The sequence below is a fragment of the Alligator mississippiensis genome, chromosome 3, assembly GCF_030867095.1.
Source record: "Alligator mississippiensis isolate rAllMis1 chromosome 3, rAllMis1, whole genome shotgun sequence".
NCBI lineage: Eukaryota > Metazoa > Chordata > Crocodylia > Alligatoridae > Alligator > Alligator mississippiensis.
This window is the reverse complement of record NC_081826.1, coordinates 126783142-126810907: the sequence shown is the minus strand read 5'-3', so window position 1 is coordinate 126810907 and position 27766 is coordinate 126783142. Positions and strand designations below refer to the sequence as shown.

The 27766-nt window shown below is 45.6% G+C and overlaps 1 protein-coding gene across 2 annotated transcripts; it reads right to left on the bottom strand.

Annotated features, from left to right (window-relative positions):
- Positions 1-1109: 1109 nt before the first annotated feature.
- On the bottom strand, positions 1110-17112 carry LOC102558365 (serpin B4). 2 transcript variants are annotated; one of them, XM_059724384.1, is made up of 9 exons: positions 17052-17112; positions 13874-14058; positions 13229-13291; positions 11280-11408; positions 10987-11034; positions 8378-8495; positions 7617-7759; positions 6592-6768; positions 1110-5966 (listed from the first exon to the last, which is right to left on the bottom strand). In XM_059724384.1, the coding sequence occupies exons 2-9, from the start codon at positions 14039-14041 to the stop codon at positions 5562-5564; spliced, it is 1251 nt and encodes a 416-aa protein (XP_059580367.1). In that variant the 5' UTR covers positions 14042-14058; positions 17052-17112; the 3' UTR covers positions 1110-5561. The 2 variants fall into 2 exon arrangements, with proteins under 2 accessions (XP_059580367.1, XP_059580368.1); XM_059724385.1 differs by lacking the exon at positions 10987-11034.
- Positions 17113-27766: the final 10654 nt, after the last annotated feature.

The window sequence follows — 27766 nt, the reverse complement described above, 5'->3', positions numbered from 1 at the left end:
TCAGAGTGGGAACTCTTTTTCACATTTGCTGAAGCCAGAAAGAGCAGCATCCTAGAAGACGATAGTGGTCTGGCCCTTAGGTGCTTTGGAAACATTTTACCCACGGTCTATAAGTACTGGACTGTCTCCACTAGTCTGTATGGCTAAGGCACCTATTGCAGTTAATGTGTTCAAATTCACTCTTCATGGTTTTATTATAATACGAGAAGTCTGAAATAATTTCCAGAAATTCATTACATGTGACTGAGTGATTTATTTGTATCATTGTTGAATGGGCAGCCTTTTATATCTAGATGTAATTCTTGGGACAGAAAAGAGGAGTTGCTTTTGTGGATAAAAATTAGGTGACCACATTCAGAGTTTCATCTGGAAACAACAGGGTAAGAAATTTAGGGCAAATAATGTGCAGCCTCTTTCAGACAGAAAGTTAGGTTATTTTGAAGGCTGCATCCTGCTTCCCAGCGTTTGGGCAGAGAGATGGGAACGCTTGCCACATTTGTAGAATTTTCCCGAGATCTCTACCTGATCCATGAAGGAAGGAGGAGATTTTACTCATGTGCACAGCAAGAAGCTCAGCTACCTGTACAACAGTATCTCCCCCTTCCCTGTGCTCAGGGAAAGGCCAGGGTGGGGATGGGGATGATGGTGAAGGAGAAGGTCTCCGGGTAGCTGTCGGTATGGTGAGTGACTACAAAACTTCATAAACCTGAGGGTTTATCCAGTTACTTCTGTTGCCAATTTTCAGTGTACATGAAAGCACCCCTTCTTTAAAGCAGTGCTGATGTGATTATATTGGAGGAGTAATGCCAGGATGTGAGGGAAGGCATAACATTGGGTTTTCTATAAGAAAGGCTCCAGGGAGCCAGAAAATAGGATTGCAGCTCACTTTCTGTGGGAAATGTCTCCAGCCACGTTCTTATGAACAGGGGCATCGACTTGGCCACCTGATTTACTCAGACTTTCCTCAGTTTAAAACACATGGATGTGCGGGCCGGGTCAGGTCCCGGGCCCTTTTCGTTGCTCTGCATGCGGGCTGTGGCCGGCAGCCCGGGCAGGCCGGGTCGGAGAGGGTGGGTGCCGAGCTAGAATTAGGCACAGACACGTAACGGTTGATTTTAAGATTGTTTACTGACACCGAGATGGTCGCGGTGCAGGCTGGAGACTTGCTTGAGTTGCGGTTACAACAGAAAACACGAACACACGTGGAGCTTGCTAGGCTCCACGCAGACAAAACACGAACAATCACGTGGAGTTTGCTAGGCTCCACGTAGACAGAACTCCGGATGTCCAGGACAAGCGCGCATAAAACTCGTCGGTACGTCTTATAGTAGGCTCCGTTCGAAGACGGGAAGAGGTGGGCGGTGGATCAGGCCGCCAAACTCCTCTGAGCAACACACAGGGTTTCTATTACCCTGCCGCGTACACCCAGAGTCCCCACGAGATGGATGTGGAGTCCTCTTCGGCTTGGGCGGAAACTGCTCAAGCCTCTTATACGGCTAGCAGGCCAATCGCTAGCCGCCACGTGGGAATAATTTAGCACTAGCCAATAGCGGGACACGAATTTGCATACGACGAGTGGGAACTCCTTTGCACCGTGCATTTCTGTGTTGCAAAGGAAATGCACCCTGCAAAGACCGCTGCAAAGTGGCGGGAACACTCCTTTGCACGCGGGTTCTCTGTGCAGCAGAACTCCTCCATGCAATGAAGCTGTAAATCTACGGGGATAATTCGAGTGCCAAAGCACACACAAAAAATCAGACCTTTGGGTCATGACATCCCCCCCTTGCTGAAGGCACAATAGAATTATACTTCAAACTCATCATCCGGGTTATTAACAGCTCTGTCAATGGTTCGCGAAACTAAACGAGCAAAAACAAAATCAGTCAACAATAAAAGTTCATCCTCAAGGGATCGAATCAAATAATAACTGACACACACACATATACATAAAATCACATTCATAACAAAAAACTGAACGATCATGACTTCGGTGGGCGTCATGGTGGAATTGCGCGTCAGGCCTTCGTTCCTTTTGATGATGTTGTCCCTCTCGGGGCCTCTCTCCACCACGCACTCCAAATCCCTGATCTGTAAAAGAACTCTCTTAAAATGGTTATTTCACTACTATTTATAAAATCACACAGGACCGCATGATAATGCAGTCGATTAAACTTATCATCACTATTAAATACAAATATGTAAACACGATTTTATACTGGACAGCTCTCTTTCTTTTCATGCTCAGCAACTCGACGAAATCGTCGAGGAGTCATCATCGCCTTCTTCTAGATAGTGAAAACCTAACTCGTAGGCTAGCTGTCATTGTCCCGCATCTCCCAAAATCTGAAGCTGTCTCTTATTAAGTCCAGAACGCTGTAGGAGGAATCCAAACATGTTTCGCTCCTCTTGCATTCTCTGGCGTAATACTGGACGTTCGGATTCGTGGTGTTTCATGTTCTGAGCCTCAGTCGGGCATTGACACTCCCGATCACTGGATAGTCTTGGCTCCATTAGGACGCGCAGTCTTGACAACTGATGAAGGAGACTACTCACAGGATGATCGACCAGTGGGTTCAGCACAATCCGCAAAACCACAATGTTTCTTTGCCTGTAAACCTTAAGACAACTGTCTATGCTGTCGAGGGTCACTGGAACGGTTCCAGGGTCTCGCAGGTGATGGTGAGGCCACGGTCACATTTGTTGGAGTGGTGTTAGTCCCAACGTGCATATTCGTGGGTTCCAGGCGCAATACGAAACTCCGATAATAGCCAGTACAAGTTGTTCTGCACCGGTGTGCTCTGGTCATCCATCGTGCCATGCGTGGGCCTTCTGTTCGATCACTCCTGCCACAGGCACTGGAATCAGAATAGGCCAGTGGACGCTAAACGCCACCATGTCGATGTCGGTAACATGTCCCCTACTCCATGAAGCTTGTCTCACCAAGAAGCTTGCTTCTTCCTGGTCCAGGAGGTCGGACCCAAGTTCCACGACCAGACGTCCTAACCACACAGCCAGAGTTTCCTCGGATCGGATCCTGGATTCTCTACACAAATTCTGCAGTTCGACTCTGGAACGAGTGTAATAGGTGGTAGCTTGAACTGCACTCTGCAGACCGATGACTGGGCTGCTCGATGCTGCAGGCTGATCAATTTCTTCGCGAGTTGTCGTTGCTGTTGCTGTTTCTGTCAGAGCTGTAGTCATTGTTACAGTGGGGGTTGTTGTTGTTTCAGGCGGGAGGGGCGGATGCACTCCTCCGCTTGACTCCCCCTCCCTTCGGCAGAGGGGCGTGGTCGGCAGAATCGACGCTGCGTCGCTGGGCGGAGTCACCGGCTGAACCCTCGCGGGCTCTCCCGAAGCTCCATCCCTCTCTTCCGGCTTCTCCACGCAGTCTTCCCTCTGCTCGGCGCCATCTTGTCGGGGCAGTTTAAGATCCCCTTTCTCAGCCGCTTCTCCGACCACCCGAACGGCCATACGCAGCTGGGTCTTCAAGCTTAAAGTTTCACTCATCAGATCAGTCATAGTCTGAAAGGTTGCATTTAGTTTTCCCCCCTTGTTGCACCGTAGGACCACTCTCTCATTTACGGTGCAGTCCTCCGTCTCCGGGTCTTCGCAGAGCTCGGACGGACGCTCTCGACTCCTTAGTCTAGGCACCACCATGCAAGGGGAGAACCAGCCGATTGGCATCATCTCTCCCATCTCTCGGGCACACCGTGAGCAACGGACACACTCCCGGGTGGGGGTCAGGCTTACTGCGCTCGCCGGGTCGACTTCGGCAAGGGTTACACTATTGAGGGGCCTGTACAGGACCCGCTCATCGCTCATAATACACCTGAATGCCGCGGGGTGCAGACACACTTCTTTCCCTTCTAGGGCTCCGACTTCTGGAGTTCCCTCTTCTCCCCTTAGTGAAAGGTGTCCACGGACACATCTCCTGCCCGTTCCGCCTGCCTGGTGGTACGCGATGTGCGCCTCCAGTTCTGCGATGCTTGCTACGCTGTGTCTCCCACTTCTCCAAGGGCAGTTCTCAACTAATTCTAACTCTAGCGAGCCCTCTCCTGATCCCATCCTCGTCGCCATGTGCGGGCCGGGTCAGGCCCCGGGCCCTTTTCGTTGCTCTGCACGCGGGCTGTGGCTGGCAGCCCGGGCAGGCCGGGTCGGAGAGGGCAGGCGCCGAGCTAGAATTAGGCACAGACACGTAACGGTTGATTTTAAGATTGTTTACTGACACCGAGATGGTCGCGGTGCAGGCTGGAGACTTGCTTGAGTTGCGGTTACAACAGAAAACACGAACACACGTGGAGTTTGCTAGGCTCCACGCAGACAAAACACGAACAATCACGTGGAGTTTGCTAGGCTCCACGTAGACAGAACTCCAGATGTCCAGGACAAGCGCGCATAAAACTCGTCGGTACGTCTTATAGTAGGCTCCGTTCGAAGACGGGAAGAGGTGGGCGGTGGATCAGGCCGCCAAACTCCTCTGAGCAACACACAGGGTTTCTATTACCCTGCCGCGTACACCCAGAGTCCCCACGAGATGGATGTGGAGTCCTCTTCGGCTTGGGCGGAAACTGCTCAAGCCTCTTATACGGCTAGCAGGCCAATCGCTAGCCGCCACGTGGGAATAATTTAGCACTAGCCAATAGCGGGACACGAATTTGCATACAACGAGTGGGAACTCCTTTGCACCGTGCATTTCTGTGTTGCAAAGGAAATGCACCCTGCAAAGACCGCTGCAAAGTGGCGGGAACACTCCTTTGCACGCAGGTTCTCTGTGCAGCAGGACTCTTCCATGCAATGAAGCTGTAAACCCATGGGGATAATTCGAGTGCCGAAGCACACACAAAAAATCAGACCTTTGGGTCATGACAATGGAAACAAGAGCACGTAATGGAGTCAAAATGATTTCAAATTTAGGAGATAGCTGCTTTGGTTACATTATGATAACCAATATAAAGACAGTAAGTTCTAAGCAATATAAAGGCAAAAGACAATAACATAATAGAAGAGGGGCCAGCAACATATTCAGATTCAGTCCGCAGAACCACTGGAGGTGGAGAGCTTTGCCTGTGCCTGCACCTGCCCCCATGTCAAGGTCAGGCAGCAAGGGTTTGTGCAAGAGCTGGGCAGTTTCTAGCTGCACCCGCGCCTCTGCCACTTATCGCCACCACCATCCCTCAGTTGTAGCATAGGCACAGCTTTCAGCCAGTGGGAAGCTGCATTCTCCCCCCCAGCCAGGGGATAGGGGGCTGAGAGAAGCAGTGGCAGTGGCACAGGCACAGCTCCTAGATGCCTGACCCTGGCTTGGGCGCAGGAAAAACTCCCCACTGCCAATGTGCTGCTAAAGGCACTTGGTCCACACCAGACTGGAGCTGTATGGTTTTGGCCACAGCTTGTCAAAGGTTGCTGGCCACTGTATTAGGAGACTTTTCTTAGAAGCCATTGCATTAAAAAGTCTCTCATTTCAAATTTGCAAAATTTCAAAAAACTTGAGAAATATTATCTTTTATCCTCACTTCAACAAGGTTGTAGGTCTTCCTATATTGTTTCAAAGTGCCCTCTAGTTAAGGAGAGGTACATTGGCCAAAAAAGAGAATGCTGTTGTTTACATTGTGTTTGATAAGGAAGAGGAAGGGGTGGTCAGCCTTAAACTCATAAGACATCCCAACACTTGTAACACCTGCTACAACCCCTGTAGCAGCAGCTGCTTCAGTGCCCTCTTCATTAACATCCACATAAGATTTATGGATGGCTTTGGACACAGCCAGATCATGGTTTCCAGTCATTCCTGATAAATCAGCCGTCAAAGAGTCAAACAGATCGCACATCCCCATAGCCTGCAGAGTTTCCCCAAGGTCACAGCTTTCCTGCATCTTGAATCGGGGCAGGTACACATCCACGTTTCGTTTATGCATCTCCATCATCGTGGTCCACTCTACAAAATTTTTATAGATGAGTGCACTGTCAAGCTACAGGGGCAAAAACAGGAGAATAGAAAATTTAGGATGAAAAAACAAAGAGACCAAAGAGCTGAATTTGTGTGAGTGGAGTGAATCTGGTTTTCAATTTCATGTTTAGTATGCTTATTTAACTACAAAAAACAAATGGATTACCAGAACACAGCTCATAATCAAATGAAGAATGGGAAGTAGGACCATTTCCAAATATATTTTAATCTTTTCCTGTGTCTTTTGAGATAAAGATATCAAATTTTATTTGAAATTTGGGAAATATCTAACCAGCACAATTGTAGCTCAATCCCACCCTCTCCCAAAGAAACATTTTTTAGATCGTCACTAAAATGTCATATTTTCAGGATTTATTGTTGAATTTTTTTAAAAATCCCCAAAGTTTCATTCATTAACAATTTACCATGTATATTTTGTCTAAGGAAATGAAATATAATGTTCTTCAGTCTAATAACGGGCATCTTCAAAATCCACAGTAAATGGGAGAAAATATAAAGAACCTTTACTATTGCCTTTTCTTCTGTTTGTACTGCCCAGATAATTGAAGATGAGCAAAGATATCAGTGCATTCATAGGCAGCGTATATAAGCCTTTTATACACACCCTCAGAGATCAGAGGATTTACCTGTTCCAGGCCAGTGGAGTTATCCTTGATATCTTTTGGTAAAAAAATGAACATACTCAGTTCTCCTTCTTCTTTTTCACCGTAGGGGAGTTCCAGCACTTGAATCTCAGGTTCCTCTATGATGGCCAGATTGTAGTAGCCATTCTGAAACATCATCTGCACATTCTTGGTCTGATTCTGTAATATGAAGAACAGACATGAAGAGAAGCAGAAAGCACAGACATTCCCCTATCCAGAATCTGTGTACTGGAAGTCACACAGTCAAACTGGGTCTAGGATCTGTTTCTGGCCCAGGATGAAATTCTCCACAGGTAGCCAGCCCCTGTTCTATCTCTCGGCTTTCTGGACCTGAACAGTGGCATGTTGTGTTCCTCCCTTTCAGCCCCTCTCACATAAAGTTCATTATAACTCTCTTTTTCATTCTAGAGAGGACAATATCAACTTTTTTCTGACTTATGGGTTAGGATAGAATTTCCCTCAACCCCACCATGCATTTGTTTTGACATCTCAAATGAGGACATTTTGTTTTAAAGAACACTATAGATAAACATCCATTTGTTAAGGAGAAGAATTAAGTTAAAATCCCCTGGATATAGTTATGTTCCTCATTTTGGAACCCAACATTATAAAAGCCAGAATAGTGCCATGCCAGAATCCTGTTTTATAGATTAGGATTGCTTCAGGCTCGAGAACAGAACATGAACGCAACTTCTTATCAGGTATGTCATGTGTTCAGCTCACGTGACCTTTTCCCCTTACCAGGCTTTTGTATCTAAATAGAAGTCCTAATTGGCCAGTTCCCTTATAATTAAGTAAGTCTGTTACCTTCCACTGAAACCTCTTTGAGGATATCTCAATGTGGAGGGATGAATGTCAGAGCAACTCCTGAGTAACTTGTGGTAGCAAAATCTCTATAGAGTTAGTTAAAATGGTTGACAGGCAGCAAGGAGAAGCTCTCAACCTCTTTTGACAGAAATAAAGACAGGGTTGTGTTTCCTTCATTTCAGCCCTAGTCCATACAGTACCTTGTTTAACCTGAAAGGTCTTTCCTTGGTGTCTTCTTTCTTAAATTCTGAAGTCCACTTTCCTTTAAAGTAGATAGCATTGACCAGCACCAGGATAGTATCTGAACCTAGAACGTGCTCTGCGAACAACTCTTTGATTTTACCTTTAAAAATAATCAATTCAGCTGCATTAACATACTTTGTTCGGATATTCCACTAGACTTGATTTATAATAATTCAGAGTTCAGTGATGACAAGAACGATCTTGAAATGAAACTGATGCATCAACAGTAAACTATTGTAGAGCTGCAAGCCAGAAGACCTCAGAGGCCATGTCTATTTAGCTCTTTTCTGCCAAGCTTAAGACCACTGTCAAGAAGCAAACCTGCCCACTCTCCTGGGCAAGCCTAATCATTAGGCAGATCAGTAAGTTACAGTGGTCTTGAGTGCATGCCCCGGCACCACTCTGAGTCTCTCCTGGGGCAGAGTGGCTGGCCCGTAGAGGTCAGGAGTGAACAACTCAGTGCCACTCTCCTGAGAAAGAGACTTGTAACTTGGTAGCAGTTCTTGGTTCTGCTGGGAGCCAGGATAGACATGTTCAAAGAAGTCTTGAACCTGTGTCCAATTTTCTAGCATTAACAAGTAAAGGACAATGTTGTGGAAAAATTGAAAAGCCTGTGAGGCTTAGCAAAGCAGAAAGAACTTCATCTTCAGGTATTATATTATTCATTAATTCTCATATGTATGTATTCATCCAAGCACCCAATATTTCCTGGACTTACCACTGGTCTGTTCTTCCACCCAGGTGTTAATTTTTTTTCTGGTTTCTTCTAGAGCATTCCTAAAGTCAACAGCTTCCAGCTCAGCATGGTACAGTGTCTCTGTGCACTTCAAGTATTGCTGGAAAGTACGAAAGACAAATGTGTGTAACAGGGCCTATAACTTCCTGTGTGCAAGACCCTTCCCTATTGCACCAGAGCAAGAATGCAATATGGGTAGAGAGTGAGACTAAAATCTGAGGCTGTGCCAGTGCAAACACCCACATCCTGCACAGACTATTTGAAAGAAAATCTATTTTCAAACCCACTTTGCTAATCAATGTTCATTCTTTCTTTGTCTCCAGTTATATTAACACTTATTTTACAGTTTTAAGATGCAACTCAGAATGACTCCTTGACAGGAAAATTTGGTAAAGTCCAAAGCAGGAGCCTCTCTTTATGCCCTCAACCCATTGTTACACATCTGTCATTAACTTTCAGAGGGAGCAGAGCACCCAATTGTGCCTTGTGTTTTTCACAATTTTGCCCTTAAATGTCTTTTTAGGGACTTCAATTTAGGCTGCTGGGCTTGTTTATTGGTTTTTTTGCGGGGTGGGGGGAGCTTGTACTATAGTGAAAAGGGGAAAATGGAAATGATTTTTTTTAATGTTTTGTCCTCATAATTGAAGTGCATTAAACTCTCTTTTGTTCATGGTGTAGACTTTACATAAGCAATTCTGCAGCCTGCAGAGGACATTCAGGCCCCTGACACATGTTAAATTTAAGATGTGATTAACCAGTTAATCATGTTTTAAATAGTAATCCAGCCACATGTTCAGGCAATTACTGGCACGATAAGATTCCAGTCACAATTCCTGTGCCATGTGATTGTCAGTCCCAGCTCTCTGGACTGCACAGGTTCACTGGGCAATTGGCTTTTTACCTGCAGGTGCAGGGCAAGATCAGGATCATAATCCTAGACTCCCCCTGGACTGGCCAGCATAATGTTGTGATTGCAATCTAATCCCCAATCCCAATATAGTACAGCTGACCATGCACATGTGCCATTAAGTGAACATGTGCTAGTGAATATGTGCCAGGTAATATATACTGAAGGTATCCTTGAAGGTGCTATATCTTTTATTGTAGCAGTTAGGCACAGTGTTAGGCACAGTTAGCTATTACTGAAGATGCATCTTCTTTGTATCCCCCTTCAAGAGGCCCCTTTTTAGTTCTTTATAATTTTGTCAATGTTCTTATTTTGGGGGGTGATCTCTTTCTTTTTGTCAAGGTCCTTCTTTGCCAAGGGTTTCTGTTTCAGCAAAAGTGGATTAGCTGCTTTTGAGCATTAAAGCAATGAAAGGAATATACCTTTGTGATAAGAAATAGCATTTCTGAAAATTGTGTGGCAAGATTGTGGCATTACTGATTTGTGGTTGAGATAAGTACTGGGTCAGACATATGACCTTCTCAGTTCACTGAAGATAATGTGAATGTTGTCCAAATTAAAAGTGTTTGCAAAGTGGGTTCTAACGCGTTCTGCTTCTAACAGACAACAGTTTATTTTTATTGATGATCTTCCAATGGTCTGCTAGTTCTGCGTGTGAAACAGCAGTACATCCTGTGTGGAAGTTCCCACTAAGCGTACTCTATGTGGAATGCAAGGTAGCCCTGACTGCAAGCTGCCCTGTGTGGAGTCCAACTGATTTCACAGGAATTAAGTAGAAATGTGGAAGATCGACCTCATTCACCTCTTGCAGGAATGATCTTGCAGAAAGAATATTCTGTAATCACTTCATGCAAGATTCCTCATGATGTGCACACTTGTGGCTAAAGTGACCCTGTTTTGGCATTTTTATGAGCGATTAATTTTACAATCTTAGAATTCCTTATAATTTTTTATTAGAAATTATGTATTAATATGGGTGTTTTCCAAACAAGGCCTCTGATTAAAGGTGAAGTGCATATAAGAACTGGGAAGCTGATCATGTCAGAAAATATAACAGTATGTCTATATATATATATATATATATATATATATATATATGTATGCGTGTGTACATATATAGATACATATATATATACACATACATATATATGTATGTATATATATGTGTGTGTGTGTGTATATATGTGCATGTGTACATATATAGATACATATATATGTATGTATGTCTATATATATATGTGTGTATATACACATACATATAGGTTTTTTAAAGCAAAAAACAGTTTTTATTTAATTCAATTTTTTTAATATTTGGTTTTGGTAAATATATCAATATAAAACAATCTCAAATAGAAGTTTTCATTTAAAAAATTGTGAATCTTTGTAGTACTTTCTTTAATGGAATTCTGCGTGTCTTTGTCACTTTTATAGTTTTCACAAGCTGTTAATTATAGTAATGCCTATGATACAATGTGAGAATGAAGTAGCTGCTAGTTGTCAAACTGACATATCAGTACTAGTACTAGTAATGCAAATTATAAAGGATAAACGTGTCCCAAAATAATATATTATAAATAATAATACATGAAATTGAAATAAACATGACATTTACAAATTCCAACATGTACTTTTCTAAACAAACTTTTTTAGTATTTTTTGCTGTGAGAATTTTACAAATAACTACCTTCGATCTGAACTGGAATGAAAGCAAAATTAAAAACACTGATATTGCCTGCAAAAAAAGAGAAAGTCAGACATTTAATGAGTTCTGCTAGCCATTGTGAACAAGTACCTATCTATGCTTTTGCTTTTTTCTTTACTCCCTGCATGGAAAACAAGAAACAAATTTGACTACTGTATAGAACATCTTTATGGAAAACACTCTCACCATGCCATCTTGGACACATTCCATTATGTTCCAGGGTAGACAGTAATTGTACTAAATTCATTACTAGCATGGACACCATTGCAGCTTACCTCAAGGAAGTGAAAACCCTTTGCTCTGTACAGCCTGTTAGCAATGCTTAGAGAAAAATTGGTGCTGGGCTTGTTGATTGCTGATAAGAGTGCCTGGAACTGAGAATGAACTTCTCCAGTTTCTTCACACTTCAAATAACAAAATAATAATTTCTTTAGCAGGGTTGGCCTTTCAACCATGAAGCTGTATCTGATGTAGAATTGTTACCTCCCCACCAAAATATACTCATGACACCTCCAGGTCAAACATCGAGGTCAAACAGGATTCGTAGCAGGTAGATCATGCCTGACTAATCTAGTCTCTTTTTATGACCAGGTTACAAAACACCTGGACGCAGGAGTAGGGGATGACGTCGTTTACTTCGACTTCAGGAAGGCCTTTGATACGGTATCCCACCCCATACTGGTGAACAAGTTAAGAGGCTGTGACTTGGATGACTACACAGTCCGGTGGGTGGCGAATTGGCTAGAGGGTCATACCCAGAGAGTCGTAGTGGATGGGTTTGTATCGACCTGGAAGGGTGTGGGCAGTGGGGTCCCGCAGGGCTCGGTCCTTGGACCGATACTCTTCAATGTCTTCATCAGCGACTTGGACGAGGGAATAAAGTGTACTCTGTCCAAGTTTGTGGATGACACAAAACTATGGGGAGAAGTGGACACACTGGAGGGCAGGGAACAACTACAAGCAGACCTGGACAGGTTGGAAATATGGGTGGAAAACAACAGAATGCAATTCAACAAGGAGAAATGCAAAGTGCTGCACCTAGGGAGGAAAAATGTCCAGCATACCTACTGCCTAGGAAATGACCTGCTTGGAGGCATGGAAGCAGAAAGGGATCTTGGAGTCCTAGTGGACTCCAAGATGAACATGAGTCGTCAGTGTGACGAAGTCATCAGAAAACCTAATGGCACTTTATCGTGCATCAGCAGATGCATGACGAACAGAACCAAGGAGGTGATACTTCCCCTCTATCGGGCGCTGGTCAGACCGCAGTTGGAGTACCGCGTGCAGTTTTGGGCGCCGCACTTCAAGAGGGATGTGGATAACCTGGAGAGGGTCCAGAGAAGGGCCACTCGTATGGTTAAGGGCTTGCAGGCCAAGCCCTATGAGGAGAGACTGGGGCACCTGGACCTCTTCAGCCTCCGCAAGAGAAGGTTGAGAGGTGACCTTGTGGCTGCCTATAAGTTCATCATGGGGGCACAGAAGGGAATTGAGGAGGCTTTACTCACCAAGGCGCCCCCGGGGGTTACAAGAAATAATGGCCATTAGCTAGCAGAGAGCAGATTTAGACTGAACATTAGGAAGAACTTCTTAACAGTTAGAGTGGCCAAGGTCTGCAATGGGCTCCCAAGGGAGGTGGTGCTCTTCCCTACCCTGGGGGTCTTCAAGAGGAGGTTAGATAAGCATCTAGCTGGGGTCATCTGAACCCAGCACTCTTTCCTCCCTATGCAGGGGGTCGGACTCGATGATCTATTGAGGTCCCTTCCAACCCTAACATCTATGAATCATAGACTAGGACCCTTATTGTAGACCTCAACATGAGGGCCTTTTCTTTAGTTATCATACAAAGATATATTTTTCTTTGCTAAACTATTCTGTCTGGATTCTTCTCTTTCTGTGGTTCTCCCTCTTAGCAATCATAGGCATAGAAGAATGGATATGAAACATTTCTACCTCCACTTTCCAAAAAAATGAGAAAAAACGACTTTCCTCATTCACAGTGTCTTTCATTTTCAGGTTGCCATGGTCCAGCTCAACACTTGCAAGCATTGAAACAGAGGGTTATTTGTTAAAAAAAGATGCCACTCATATAATAAAAATGGGCCTTATTTAGTGTAAATATATGAGATGAGAGGTTGGGAAGACAGGATGCTCAGATCTATGCCATTCTCTGGGGAAGTGCTGATACAAAGGGAAAAGGACAAACCTGATGTACCTGCTGCCTTACCTCAGAGCTACCATGGTTTGTACTTCCTCCAGAAGAACTTGAAACTTCATCAAAATGAAGCACCTGAAACAAAAATGCTGGGTGATTGCAGCTATAACTGTCATCAAAACAGAATTTTGGGGCTGGACTGGAGTGTTCCCCGGCACACTGTAAAACCCTTTAGACATGCCAGGTAGGGAAGCTCATGTACTTCATTTCACTGGCGGTGCATTTGAATGGACAGCAGAGTTTCCTAAAGAGCTCTTGTTTGGGGCCAAGGACTGACACACCATGGTTAGCCAGTAGGGAAGGGAAAGATGCCGTGGAGGGAACCCATCAATAACAACTCAGCCAATTCTGCCATGCAGCAAGCTTCCAGTGGTGGAGGCAACCCATGCAGAGCCTAGCACCACTCCTAAAATAGCAAGTTTACTGTGTAGACGTAGCCTGAAAGGCATAAGTTCTTTCCTGAGGGCCCCCTTGATTTGCTGGATTATTGTTTCCTACATGTGGGAAACATGGGGTCAAAAGCTTCAAATGTAGGCTTATAAATCTGACCGTTATTATTCAAAGCCTGTGCACTGTTAACAACATTTTTGGAGTCCCCTGTATTCTGACACTGCACTGACAGGCAGTATTGACAGTAGCAGAGTGAGGAAAGCCTACCTTTTCCATCTGTTTGGCCGTGTTGCCTCTAGCACCCAGGAGGACCATGGCCATGGCCGAAGAGATGCTCAGAGGGGAGAAGAAGATGTTTTCTTTTCTTTTTGATTTCTGGACCTCTTTGAAAAAGTCAAAGCAGAATTCAGCATTTGCTTTGCTGAGTGAGGCCATGGTGAAGACGGTGAAGCCTGGGACAAGAGAATTAGTGTGAGACTCATGATTATCTCCTAGTTTGTGCCTTTTCCTTTTCAGACAGAAGGAGCCTTTTCCCACCTCTCACTGATGAAATGCTAACTGGCAGCTTTCTGTGACCTGAGGAAGAGCATGTGGTGCCTGAAAGTGTGTTGCACAACTCATCCAACTAACATGGTTGGTCCAATAGAAGATATCATGAAGAACTCTCATCTCTCATAAAGCTCTTTTTTTTTCATAAACTGCAAATTATATCCTCCCCGTGGCCAACCACCTGAATGTAGATATTTATCACTTCTCAGTAACAGTTTTCTGTGGTTCACTGTATGTGCAGATTAATCAATCACAGTCGCTTCATGACTTACCTTCCAAAGGTTGTACAATGTAATAGCCCTTGTTCAGTCCCTACTTACTTTTATTGCTTGGACTTCCCCAAGGCTTGTGGAATCCTTATGTTATACTAACTTTAATCTGAATAAAGTGATCTAAAGGTTTACATGTGTCCAGGAGTCTCTATCCATTTTACATCCAAAGCTGAGAGCAATTGCCTTCCCTTTAGTGATGTACCAAATTCTCTGCAAATAATGACACCACTGGAATTAATATCAGTGAAGAATGTCATCTTCCTTTCCTTAATGAATAGAATCTCTTAAGGAATGCATGTATCTTAGTCCTCTCCTTGCAGGTACTGTGCACATAACATCCTTACAGCGTGTTTACGGGTTGCCGTACAGTGACATTGCTACAGGAATGTGTTTTAGTACTTCCTTTTGGAAGTACTAAAGCACAATGCAGTAACCCCCCATACTGTGCTGTGCACGCAACACAAGGTTAGATTTTGCCACTACGTTGCTGTTGTGGTGTGCTAAAATAGGAGTGCACTGCTACAGCGACGTAGCTAGCGATTACGTGTCGACTCGTGATTGCTACATCAGCGCAGCATGCTGTACAACAACATAGTGCATTGCTATGGCAATGTGTAGACATGCCCTTAATGAAGAAGACAGGGCAGACTGGCACCTTATAGACTAATTCAACTTAATAAAGAGTTTTTTTGACTAACACATGTAAATGAGCTCTCTATAAATGGGGGCAGATCCTGACTTAGTGTGCACACAGTGTCTACAGAAGTCACTGGAATGCCCATGTATTTATGGGAGGGGAGAAGGGGGATGAGGGAATGGGATGGGACTTTAATGAAACTAGTGCTCTTAAGTCACTTCACTGCTGTTGTAATGGAGCTTTTAAATTACCCAGTAGAATCATGGCCCACTGAAATGAAAATCATCATTATTTGTGCTACATTCTATGTAAGAATACATTTTTAAAGAAACATCTCAGTATGCATATCTAAATGATTAAAAGATATAGGAGTCTGTGCATCTCTAGCAGCATCATCTCAGCCCTGATCAATAATGAACACATTTTCTATCTTAATTTTCTTTAGGAAAACAGCTATTAAATAGGATGTTCTTTTGCCAGGGCGACAGCAAGCACTGCTACATACTTTGTCCAGAGAAAGATGAAAGACTTCTTTCCTTCTTTTGCTCACTAACTGCTGTTTGTAAACTCTCTGGGAAAGCTCTGTGTCCTCTCTGTAAAGCCCGTGTTTTGTACCCCTAGAATATAGGCAGCACTAATAACTCGCTTCATAGGAAGAAGCCAAGTCATTCTGTTCCTCGTATCCACCCCTCCTGGTTCTCAGTGTATTTGCAACCAGTGATCTTTTAAAACCAATTTGAAGCTAATGTAAAGTGACTTTAGGCACGGGGGGCATTTCTACACATGCAATTAATTCAAAGCAATAAATTCTGGCACAGTTCACATCAGATATTGTTCCTGGGTGCTGCGTTTGAATGTGTGCCCAGGATCACAGCACATTGAGCCAGGTCAGAGCAGCTTTGGCTGGAAGGGAGCCAGCCTGCCAACCTGGGGCTGCTCCAACCCGGTTCAACGTACTGCAGAAGGGCTGACTAGGGCACAAGGGTGCTCCAGTATGGGGTTAGCAGGCATGCACAGCCTGCACTGGAGTGCCCTGATGCCCCAGCCAGACACATCAGTCTGTGCACATGCGTCGCTGTGCACTAAAAAACTCTTGATGCAGGCTAGTACTTACGTGTTCATAACTACTATCCTACAGTGAAGTTCATTAGTTTACTTCAAATTAATAGGGCCGAAGATGTAGGCGCTGAGAGACATTTACTGCAGGGCTAATCAGTCAGCTTCACAGTAAATGTCTGTATCAGCAGTAAACTTCTACCTATCATATTGACTCAGCAATTCTGTCCATCAGTTATACATCGGTGGAGCCAATGCTTTTCCCATTCCCTGGTGTTTGCAATTCCCATCCTTCCAGGAGAACATTCAGAAGGCAAGTAGCTTCGCTTACACCTGTGCACATGGATCGAAATCCTGGTGTCCCCTTGAGAGGCAGGAAGGGAAGTCCTCATTCAATTAATCTTCTGCACAATAACAAAGAGCTTTTTGATATTGAATACAAGAGCACTTCCAGTGCAGATACTTAGATAAAAACTTATTCCTGCCAGTATGCTCACAATTCTGTTTTCCACAAAGATACTTGTAATGAAAATTTGTCCAGCCAAATGCCTTGAAATGCATGGAGCTGGGAACACCTGCAGAAAAGCTGCTGGTTTTATTCACAAGAATATTCAGGAATGTTTTCTGCTGTATACCTGCACTGTACTTGCAAATGGTTTGGGATTTTCTTCTATCTGACCCTTAAAATACTGTCTCCAGAACTGGCAAATGAGAAAACTACGGCATGAAAAATACTGCTTTGCATCCACCAAAAGTTTCAGGCAAATATGTTTCTATCCAGCAGTATCTATGCTGTTGAATTCCCCACAAGAAACAACTCCTTAGGTCAACACAATACAATGCAAAGGTACCAGGTAGTTCACCGCTAAGGTCACTGCAATGATACGAACAGTAAGAAGGACATTAAAGATAAAGCACTAGAAATATTTACCTTCTCTGTTTGGACGTGGTGCTAAAGGCTGGTTGGGAAGTTTGGTGTGGTATCCGGTAGAGTGCTGAAATTTAAAGCCATGGCCACTCCCATCAGTGCATGTGCAATTTTCATCCACAATGATTCATCATCTTCTCTATTGCAAGTAATTAATATAATAATTGTGAGTTCAGGGCAGTGACATGTAAGTAAAATCTTGGTCAACTTTTCATGTCTCCTAGCAAAGGAAAGGAGATGCAATCAAATATTCATTTCCAACTGAAAAAAACAAATCTCTAGCTACTGTTTTTACATCCAGGATCAAGTTACTAGAAGTGAAGGAGGCTACAGATTTTTTCCTTAGAAATAAATCCTTCAAAAAATTAGGCCCATTAAGTACCTAAGCAATCTGATTGCAAACATAAATAAATAGTGGCATAATTTATACCTAAGCTAGTTCTCAATTGTATCAGAACATGCCTTTCTAAGCAGACAAGGGAGAGAGAGAAGCATGCAAAACAAGAAAATGGTATTGGGAAATCATAACATTTTGTAAGGGATTTGTGGTCCAAATGTGGCAACTACCTTGCAAGGCACTTAGCTGTGTGTCACCAAGAACTTCTGTAAGCATGTTTCTGCTGAAAATGTAGAAATCCTGTGGCTAAGAGGCCCCTCTTTGGTACAAAGAGCCATAGTATAGATCTGCCACAACATCATACACCTGTTTGTTTTTATAAGCCTAAAACACTTTTCTCCCGTGATTATCACAAACCTTGGTTGAACTGAGCTCATGGAGGTTTTTTTCAAAAGACAATGTTGTACTGACTTAGGCTGCCTCTGTACTGCATTGAAAAATTATTTTCAGTTACTCTGGACAGATGTGGGAAAGAGAGAACAGGAAAGAAAGTGAGCCCAAGAGCTGTACAAAACGGCTATGTTTCGTTTCCATTTTGGATTTGGCTGTTTTGGAGGGACAGTGATTCGTTTTGGTGTTTCGGATCACTCTCCCATTTCAATTTGGCTGCATCTGTTTCGGAGTTCCGATGCTGATTCGGAGATTGGGATCGGCTGGGGAGAGGCAGGCACAGCTAGGCATCTGCAGGTTCTCCCGCAGCTCCTCTGGCTGTGCCTGCCTCTCCCTGGGCTGGGGGAGCTTCACAAGAAGCCCCCATGGCTGCCTTGCCCAGCCCCAGCCTCCCGGCACTTTAAAAAACAAAACAAAACCCCGCACTCACTGGATGCAGCAGTGGCGATCAGGGCCTTTGTGGGCTTGTGGCAGAGCCCTGCCCATGCAGTGTAGGACAGTGGGGAGCAGTGAAGATTGCATGGCAGCTGCCCCATGGTGTGGGTGCAGCGCAGCTCGGCAGGGTGCCATACGCTGCCTGGGAGCTGGGGCTGAGTGGTGCCAGGCTCCAGCTGACAGGTGGAGCCGCCCCAGCTGCCAGAAAGCACATGACAGCTGCTGTGCAGGTGCCAAGTGGGGGGGAAGGCAATCCCTGCTGCCCGCCACTGCATAGTGTGTCTCTGCCATGAGCCCTCCAAGGCCCTGATCACCGCTGCTGCAGAAGATGAGTGCAGGGCTTTTTTTTTTTTTTTTTAAGTGCTGGGAGGCTAGGGCCAGGCTAGGGATTGGGCCAGGTAAGGCAGCCATGGAGGCTTCTCCCATGGCTCCCCCCACCCAGGGAGAGGCAGGCGCAACCAAAGGACCCATGGGAGAACCTGCAGCTGCCTGGCTGTGCCTGCCTCTTCCCGGCTGATCCGAATTTCAGAATCAAAGCTGAAATAGTGTCAAAACTCTGAAACAGATTCAGCCAAATCAAAATGGAAGAGTGATCCAAAATATCAAAATGAATCACTGTCCCTCCAAAATGGCCAAATCTGAAATGGAAACTAAACATAGCCATTTTGCACAGCCCTGTTTCACAGGTAGAGATACTGGGCCTGACCCAGAGGACAAAAATCAAGGGTACAACACAGTTGCAGGAAAGCACGACTGTGTCAGGTTGGATACCCTAAACTACTAAGGTGATGTACAGTCTAATCAATGAGACTTACCCTCCCTCCTTTAGATCTTAGTAGACAATGATGAGACTTGTAGACTCCTCTAAACTTAATCAGTGTGTTTTTTGGCTGGGAGATGCTGGACTGGTTTTGTCCCACTCTTGAATTATTGCATCTTTCAGGTATCCATATAAATAACCATCTTCTCCTCACATATGTTAACAGCTCCTGCCCATACTATGTCCTGATGCAAATTGGTTTAAGCTCTATTGACTTTCTTGGACCTATGCTGATTTACAATAACTGAGAATCTAGCTTTAGGCCTCGGCTAAAGAGTCAGTGCCCATTAACTTTAGCTCGCATAACTTTTGCTCATAGAGTCATCCTTGAGAGTTTGATTTGCCTACCTCTTTTAAATCCAGATGTTCTGAGTTTTGCATGCTGTGAAATCAGAAATGGACATAAAACTGACAAATACCTATAGAAGACATCATGCCTACATGTCATTGCAAAGCAACATGTTTAGGGAAATTGATTTCAGTAGCTGAGCAAGAAAATAGATGATGTCTGTTTGGTGTGCCAGTGCATGTAAGCTTCTTAGCTCTTGAACTTGGAGAGGAGGAAGAGGTGCAGAATGCTCTAGTTTATTCTTTACCTTGGATAAACTGAACTTATGGAGAACTGGCTTGTGCGTGCTCCACATGAGGATGCTGGTAGGTATTACATTTCTTGTTGCGGTACATGTGGCTTGAATGACAAAATGTGAATGGTCACATGCTTGCACTGCGTTGCACTATAAAAGTGGTGCACCTGTAACAAAAAAAGATGACTCCAATACAAAGACGTTGTTGAAATAAGTTGTTGTTTGAAATGGCAAGTTCATTGTAGTACAGAATTGTTCTGTCACACATTTAACATTTGCCCCAGTCTATCCAACCCTTAATATCCCACAGTGCTTTGCTTCCCTCTCCTACCGACAAGGGGGAGAAGGGCCGACTGACTTTCTGGCAACCTGTCCATTGGGGTGCTGTCAGGGAGCCCTGGCAAAGAACACCCTAGTTAATACCTATTTTCCTAAAGAACATTAAGATAGAAAATTGGTTCATTGTTGACCTCCTTATGATCAGATGTAGAAATCCTGTAGCTCAGAGGCCCCTCTGTGGTGCAAAGAGCCATAGTATAGATCTGCCACAACATCACAAGCCTGTTTGTTTTTATAAACCTAAAACACTTTTCTGCTGTGATTATCATAAACCCTGGTTGAATTGAGTCCATGGAGATTCTTTTCATAAGACATCTATATACGTATATAGGTGTAGCTCAGGTACACCCTTGGGGTGTGCCCTGTCCTCAGTTGGACAAGATGGTGTGGTCAGGTGAGAGTGCTGTGAGCGGGGTGTGTCGTTGGAGGATAATTCCCTCTCTTCTCTACAGAGCCAGGCCAATACAAATACTTAACTATATAGAGATTTATTATTGTTTACTAGGGCTCTGCGAAATTTCTCTGACTGTTTCATTTCAACACTGTTTCAACTCATTTCGAGCTCAAAACAGCAAAATCAAAATGAAACGAAGGGCTTCGAAACAGCCTTGAAACGAAACAAGGGCAGTCAAAATGTTATGAAAGTTTCAAAACGTTTTGAGTTTCGAAGCAGCCAGCCAGGTGGTGGGAGACAGGGGAGAACCAGGGCTGCGCAGCCCTGGCTTTCCCCACTTCCTGCAGCCAGGCTGTGCTTGGTGGGGCTGGCGGAGCTGATGGGAATGCAGCGCCAGCTGTGCCAGCCTCACGCTGCCAGGCTGCACTCCAATTGGCTCGGCCAGCCCCATGGAGCTCAGCCCAGTGACAGAAGGCGGGCAGAGCCGCTGCACTCTGCCTCCCGCCACCAGGCTGAGTTCCACAGGGCTTCAGGAAGCCAATCACAGTGCTGGGGAGGGGAACTCACCTGGGCTGAGTTCCTCAGCCTGATTGCAGCCCGATCAAAAGGTCGAAACAGCATCAGAACAGGAAAACCATTTCAACAAAATGGAACAGAACAGTGCTTTCAAAATGAAACAAAACTCGAAATGAAACACTATTCCGTCAAAATGGATGTCGAAGAGGAATGCTGCGCAGTCTGCCTCTGTCCCATGCACAGATCAGGGGGCACGTGCCTTGCCTCCCCAGGGTGCACACAGTGGTGGGACCCAAAACCCTGTACAAGCCAGCCAGGCTCCAGGTGTCTCATGACCCACCCCAACCCTGAAGCCCCATTCACCGCAGCCCCTGCCCAACTTCCTCCATCACTGCGGGGACCTCAGTCTGTCCCCCCATGCCCCTTCCCTATGACAGACTTACTCGATGTAGTGGGCAGTGCTTTACATGCCCCCAGGCTGCTGCAGGCTGCAGCCCAGTGTCTGAGTCTGTGCATCCCCTTCCCCATCTGCTGCAGCCACCCAGAGCCTGTGCCCGGGCTGCCCTGCAGCCCTACCCACTGCCCCACATTTGGGGGGACAAAGTCCTGTTAGCCCCAGCCTTCTGCCGCCTACGGTTGTTGAGTGACGGGAGCATGTATCAAATGTGAACGTAGGCGATTGGTCACTGTACGATTGACACTGATTGACAATAACTTTACCTCAGATGATTGGTTGGTTAGAGTGGTCTGATAGTGGTCCTTCAATACCTGCATTTTGGTGCCTCAGAGTGGTTTGACTGTGCTCATGGCATGTGCGTATGGGGTGCTTGAGGAGTTGGTATTCTTGTGAGTCTCTCTGGTACTGAGTGGTGTGTGATCATGTGGTGTGGATTGCTTGGCGTGATCGGTGTTTGCTTTGTGTAGCCAGTGTGTCTTGGTGTGATGTGTGCTGGTGTGATTGGGACTGTGGCAAGTAGAGAGTGCGCTGCCCCCATTCATTGGATTTTGCTCTTGGTTTGCCTCTGTTCATCTGTTCACCTGTTAAAATCGTGTGCAGCTGTTATATTGACTGTTCATCTGCATCAGCTGTATGTGCTAACGTATTTCATGTATTTGCTGTTATTTTTTTATCTTGTTATTGTTATCCTTTACCCTCTTCCTTTTTTTATTTTATTTCCTGTCCAATAAATTCCCCTTGTTCTATACTTGAATTCCTGCTTCCCCTTGTGTGTATTCCAACAAGTACCAGAATCCAGGCTGGGCAGCCACCCAAGGATCGGGGGGAGGCGGGGGGGATGGAGGGGAAACGTTGCCACCTCTGGCCAGCCTGCTTATTAACTAATATCCTTTCAGCCACCAAAAATAAATGTATCTGTAGACCTAGAGACCAGGACAAGTTTCCATAAATTCATCCTGCTACAACCACAGGTAATGCCAGGCTGGACTGCTAAAAAATAATTTGTCTTAACTGCCAAGCTTGAGCCCCCACAAATGTTATCTCATGAAAAATGTGGTTCTGGGTCAAGTGCTTTGAAATAGTCTTATAATTTTTCAAAATTAGATATTCAGTTTTTTTCAGTAAGTGTGATCCAAAATGGAGACCATTCAACATTGACAAATATGATACTGAGCATGTTCACAGTAACTCCGTCTAAGGCACAGGTCAGTGTGGGACATGACATGGGTCTCTGCAAGGTGATGTAGGGCATTAAGGGATGAGGGGAATCCTCAGGCAAGGGGAACACATAGCCCATTGTCCCACATCGGGGATGATGTGGGAGAACAGGTGACGTGCGTTTCATTCAATAAGATGGATCTGCTTATGTTTGGCAACTCCTGTTTCTACCCTTAGACTCTAGGTTCCTTCCACCCCTGTGCTCTGGGATGAGGGGTTCAAACAAGGTTGCAGGGTAAGAGGAATGAGCCATAGCAGAGAGTGACTGATGTGGCAACATATTTAGGATCTGGTCTCAGAGACACTTGGAAACGTGATTCATGCACTGATCAGAAGAATCATGTTATTCATGTATGTAATTGTTTGAAGAATGAGGCATTAGTGGAGAAAAATATCTTGTTCCTAAGGTGAAACATTTATTTATAGTTCACATTATTGATCACAGCCTGCAGCTTGTGCCAGTTGCCTTTTCATTTCTGTAGATATTGACACTGTTCAATGTAGAAGGGCCGCTAAGGCCTTAACAAGAGCAATTGCTGGCTGCACATAGGCTATATCTACAGAAGGAAAAACACTGAATTGCAGGAAAAGAAATGCACTCAAACCCTGGTGACAGGGTAGTGGTTTCTCATTGCTGAACAAATATACAAGCAAAGGAGAAATGACTTGTTGATACTTGCTTTTTTTTTTTTAACCAGTTCACAGCGTTGCCTCTGATACCAGAATAGGACCATAGCCAAGGGCCACTGAAATACTTGGAGGTAAGTAGAAAATGTCTTCATCTTGAAACTCTCCATCCAGCTGTCTGAAAGTACTGAGGCAAAATTTGGTTTTCCTTCACAGACAGAGGACATCCTGAAATCCAACAGGCCTGTGACAAAATAAACCAAGACATACACATTCGGCAGTCTCTTTTCATAGGTTTTAGTGGCTTTCCTCCTAGTCATACACAAATGAGTAGCCTCACGGTTGGTAACTGCCTAAGTGAGAGAGGTTGGGAAGTTGAAATTTTAACCTGTAAGACTTGAGAAGAATACGATATTGGCTCTTAAAAAATCATTCCTGCAGAAAAAGCAGTTTCCTCTCTAGTTCTTCACTCAGCCCTACAGGGAATAAACTGTTGAGTAAGGCAGATTCTCGGAGCAGTCAAGCACAATGTTGTACCTGTGACTTTCAAGGAAATTATTCCTACTCATGACTGCATGGGTGCATCACCCTACACTGATGTAGCAACTTGCTATATTGCTGTGCAGCAACTATGTTGACATTGCAATCACGTGGGTCTGCACATGATCACCAGCTACATTGCCATAGCGGCACACTCCCCCAGTATAGTGCACTGCTACAGAGATGTAGCAGGCAAAATCTAGCTGTGCCTGCATGCACGGTGCATTAAGTGCCCATTCTGTGCCGTGCTTTAGTACTTCCAAAAGGAAGTAGACTTCCCAACCCCTCTCACTTAGACTGCTTCAAAAGGAAGTACTAAGGCATAGTGCCATATCAACATTGTCATACGGCAATGTGTAGACGTGCTTTATGGGTGCATCCACATGAGCGCACCTGGAGCCTCGCTGAGGCTGCCGGCCAGGCTCTGCCCAGCAGGATTGCTGCTGCTGCAGCCCAAGGAGGCCCCCAGGACCCGAGGTGAGGCTGCTGGAGCCAGCCCAGTGCTGGCCTCAGCCTCCCCTACCACCCCCGGGGTAACTTGCCGTGCACCAAAGGGCACATGGCACAGGCATTCCCCAAGGACAAGTAGCTATGGCACAAGGTGCACCACTGCTACTTGTCCCCAGGGAACCAAATGTCCACGCTCATCTGGACATGGCCTATGAGTGCAAAATCAGTCTGAAACAGACCCTCTACCCCATTACTGAGAAGTGGGAGCACACTTCAAGGCCTGCTGGTTAGAGGGCTTGCATAGAAAACCCACAAGTCCCAGTAGCACAGGACCTCCCTGGGGCTGTACCACCAAGCCAAATCATAAATCACCTGTGGCAGCTTTCAGAGGCAAGTGACCAGCAGGGGACAGGGCCAGGAAGCCATATAAATACAGACCCTGAGTTAAGTATGGCAGTCTGGCCCTGCAATCTGCAGTGGAAGGAGCTGCTGGCTAGGAAAGCTGCAAGGCAGGCAGGCAGGCTCCAGGGCTGTAGGGGAAGCAAACTAAATCTCCTCCAAGGAGTTTTAGTTTGCTGCGCCCCAAGTCATTTAAGACACATTATGCCACCGAATTTCCTATAGCAGCTGGAATTAACGTGCAATACGCCGCCGAGGTGTGCAAACACTGACACCATTAAAACGGTGCAAAAGCATTTAGCCCACTTCAAAGTGTCATGCAAACAAACCTCTCGTTTCATCTACACACGGCCTTAGAGCCTACAGGAGAACATAACTCAGAGTTGGGGGTTATGGTGGGACACAGGGAGGGCTACCCTGGGTGTTTGCTTACCAACCCTGATGGGCCTGGAAGGTTTTATTTTTTAAAGTGGTAGCATGCTGTTTTCTGTAAATTGATGTTTGTTTTCCCAGAAGGGAAGGTTTGTGTTAAGCAGTTGCTTGCTGCATCTTCAGTTATACTGGTGGTTGTGGAAAGGACTGTGGGGAGTACTTTTCTTGGAGGTCCCATTAGTGCCCTAGGGGCACGTGATCACCTAGAGCCCTGCTGGGGTTAGGCTCAAGGCAGAGCAAGCAAGCAGAGCCCAGAGCCAGGCATCATTTGGGGCCAGGGAGCCCAGAGCTAGGCAGCTTTTGGGGCTGGAGAGTCCCGAGCCCAGAGCTGAGCAGACACAAGGCCCAAGGAAGGCTGAGACAAGGCTGGGACCCAGAAGCCAAGTCTGGCACAGTAGACCTATGCCACAGGAACCAGTCAATAGAAAAAGGGGACTGAGGTCAGGAAGACTGTGCCCCCACAAATATATATAGGTACCATAAGACACACAATTAGCCCATGAGCCACTGAATGAGACCCGGTTTGAAGAGCCCTCGGGCAGCCCACTTCCTTCAAAGGACTAGAGCATCAAGGCATGAGGGGAAAGCAAAGGGATGGCTTCCCCAGAAGGCTAGGGCTGAGCGACCACCAAGGAGTGTCGTGGTCACCCCCACTTCCTTACACACCCCCACACCAATCTTGCTGCAGTACCCAGTGCTAACCATTTTCTGTGTAAGCTTCTCTCAGACATAAAATTCTTCCCCATTGTTAACCCCAATTGCATTTCAGACTGGCTTTACTGAAGGAGTTTTCCTGCCACTTATTTTTGCACAAAGATGGAGTATTTTTCTATGCACAAATACACACTGGCTAGGTTACAGAACTGCAGAGAAGGACCTTGAGGTTACAGTGTATCATAAGTTACATGTGAGCCAACAGTGTGCTCTTGTTGCAAAAAAACCCAACAGCATCCTGGGTTGCATTAACAGGAATGTTTCTTGCAGATCAAAGGAAGTGATTCTTCTGCTGTATTCAGCACTGGTGAGGCCTCACCTGGAATACCATGTCCAGTTTTGGGCCTCGTGCTTCAAGAAAGATGTGGACAGATTGGAAAGAGTCCAGCAGAGAACAACAAAAATGATCAGGGGCCTGAGAAACAAGACTTAAGGTGGAAAGAACTAGAGTTATTTAGTCTGGCTAAGAGAAGACGGAGGGGGGATTTGATAACAGACTTGAAATATCTGAAGGACAGTTATAGAAAGGATGGATGGAGGTAAACAGTTGTCTGTGGCTGCAGGGAACAGGACAAGGGGCAGTGGCCTCAAGATGCAGCAGAGGAAATTTAGGCTGGACATTTGGAGGAATTCTCTGACTATGAAGGTGGTCAAGCAGTGGAACAGGTTACTCAGGGAAGCTGTGGAATCTCCATCCCTGGAAATTTTCAAGAGCAGATTAGAAAAACTCTTGGCTGGGATGGCTTACTCAGGGATGATCCTGCCTTGAGCTGGGGGAGGGGGGCAGACTAAATGACCTTGGGAGTTCTTTTGCAGCCTTACTTTCCTGTGGCCCGATGATCCTATAAAGATCTATATAAAACACATAGCAAGTTCAATGAGCAATTCATATGATTCAAACTTCTTTTTCATATTTGCCCTGAAAATACTCTATGTGTGTTCAGTGCAGCTACATAATTTCCACCAAGATGGTATCTTTCTTTAGTAAGCTTTCTTTCCAGTGCACGTAGATCATCTAGTGGTGTGTATTTTCACATTTAATCCATTGTCTTGTGAAATGACTTTATACACCATCAGGAGTGAATCCAGAGGAGGTGCAGTGGCACAGATTCTCCACCCCGGTTTTTGGACCTCGATTTAGGAGTAGCAGTGAGGACTTTTCTTTATGTCCCCAAATGCCTGCCTCCACTCTTGGTACCTGCTCCCTTCCCTCTGTCCTTGGCAGCACATTCCATTCTCTCCTTTTCACCCCTTGCCCTGCCTGTCTGCCACTGTCCCCAGCTGCTGGCAGTGTGGGGCTCCAAAGCTGCTTCTGCTTTGCTCTAGCTAGAAACAGCAGCAGCAGTAGGCAGGTTCCTCCTCTCTGCTCCGTCGCCCCAGGTGTTCTCTGCCAGCCTGGGAACAAGTTGAAATGAGGGAACCTGCCCGCTGTCCCTGCTGTGCCTGACTGCAGTGGCTCTGAAGTCCCTTCTGACAATGAAATGAATTGGGAGAGTTGTAGTTTGGAGGGTTGTGGGCTGGAAGCTCTAGGGCTGCTACAGGGGACAGCAGCAGAAGCAGCAGGTGGCTTCTCCCATCCCGCATTTGCTCCCAGGCTGGCAGAGAACACTTGCGGGCACTGGGCAGAGAGGAGGAGCTTGCCCACTGCCTCCAATGCTGTTGCTATTCCCAGCTGGAGTGGGGCAGAAGTGGCTCTGAAGCATCCCCGCTCCCCTCCAAATCAGCTGGTGACAGCAGCAGCAGCAGGCAGGGAAGGGCATGAATGGGAGGGGAGGGGATGTTCTGTTGAGGACTGAGGGGAAGGAAGGGGGTGCTGAGAGCAGGAAGGAAAGGAGGGGACAGGATTCTTACCTGATTTGGGGCTTAACATAAAAGTCCCCGCTGCTGCTTCTGCAGCATGATCTGCCTGCTGGGAGGCTGGGGAGAAAGTGGGACAAGAAACCTTGAGAGGCATGCAGGTACTCCTGCCATGTCCATTGCTACTACCACACCCCCTTAACAAAATG

Excerpts from the sequence above, each read along its gene's own strand:
- LOC102558365 (XM_059724384.1), bottom strand. The coding sequence starts at position 14,041 with ATGGCCTCACTCAGCAAAGCAAATGCTGAATTCTGCTTTGACTTTTTC. Across the intron at positions 11,409-13,228 it reads CAAACCATGGTAGCTCTGAG|TGTGAAGAAACTGGAGAAGT; the intron begins GTAAGGCAGCAG and ends TGTTATTTGAAG. Across the intron at positions 5,967-6,591 it reads ACTCCACTGGCCTGGAACAG|CTTGACAGTGCACTCATCTA; the intron begins GTAAATCCTCTG and ends TTGCCCCTGTAG.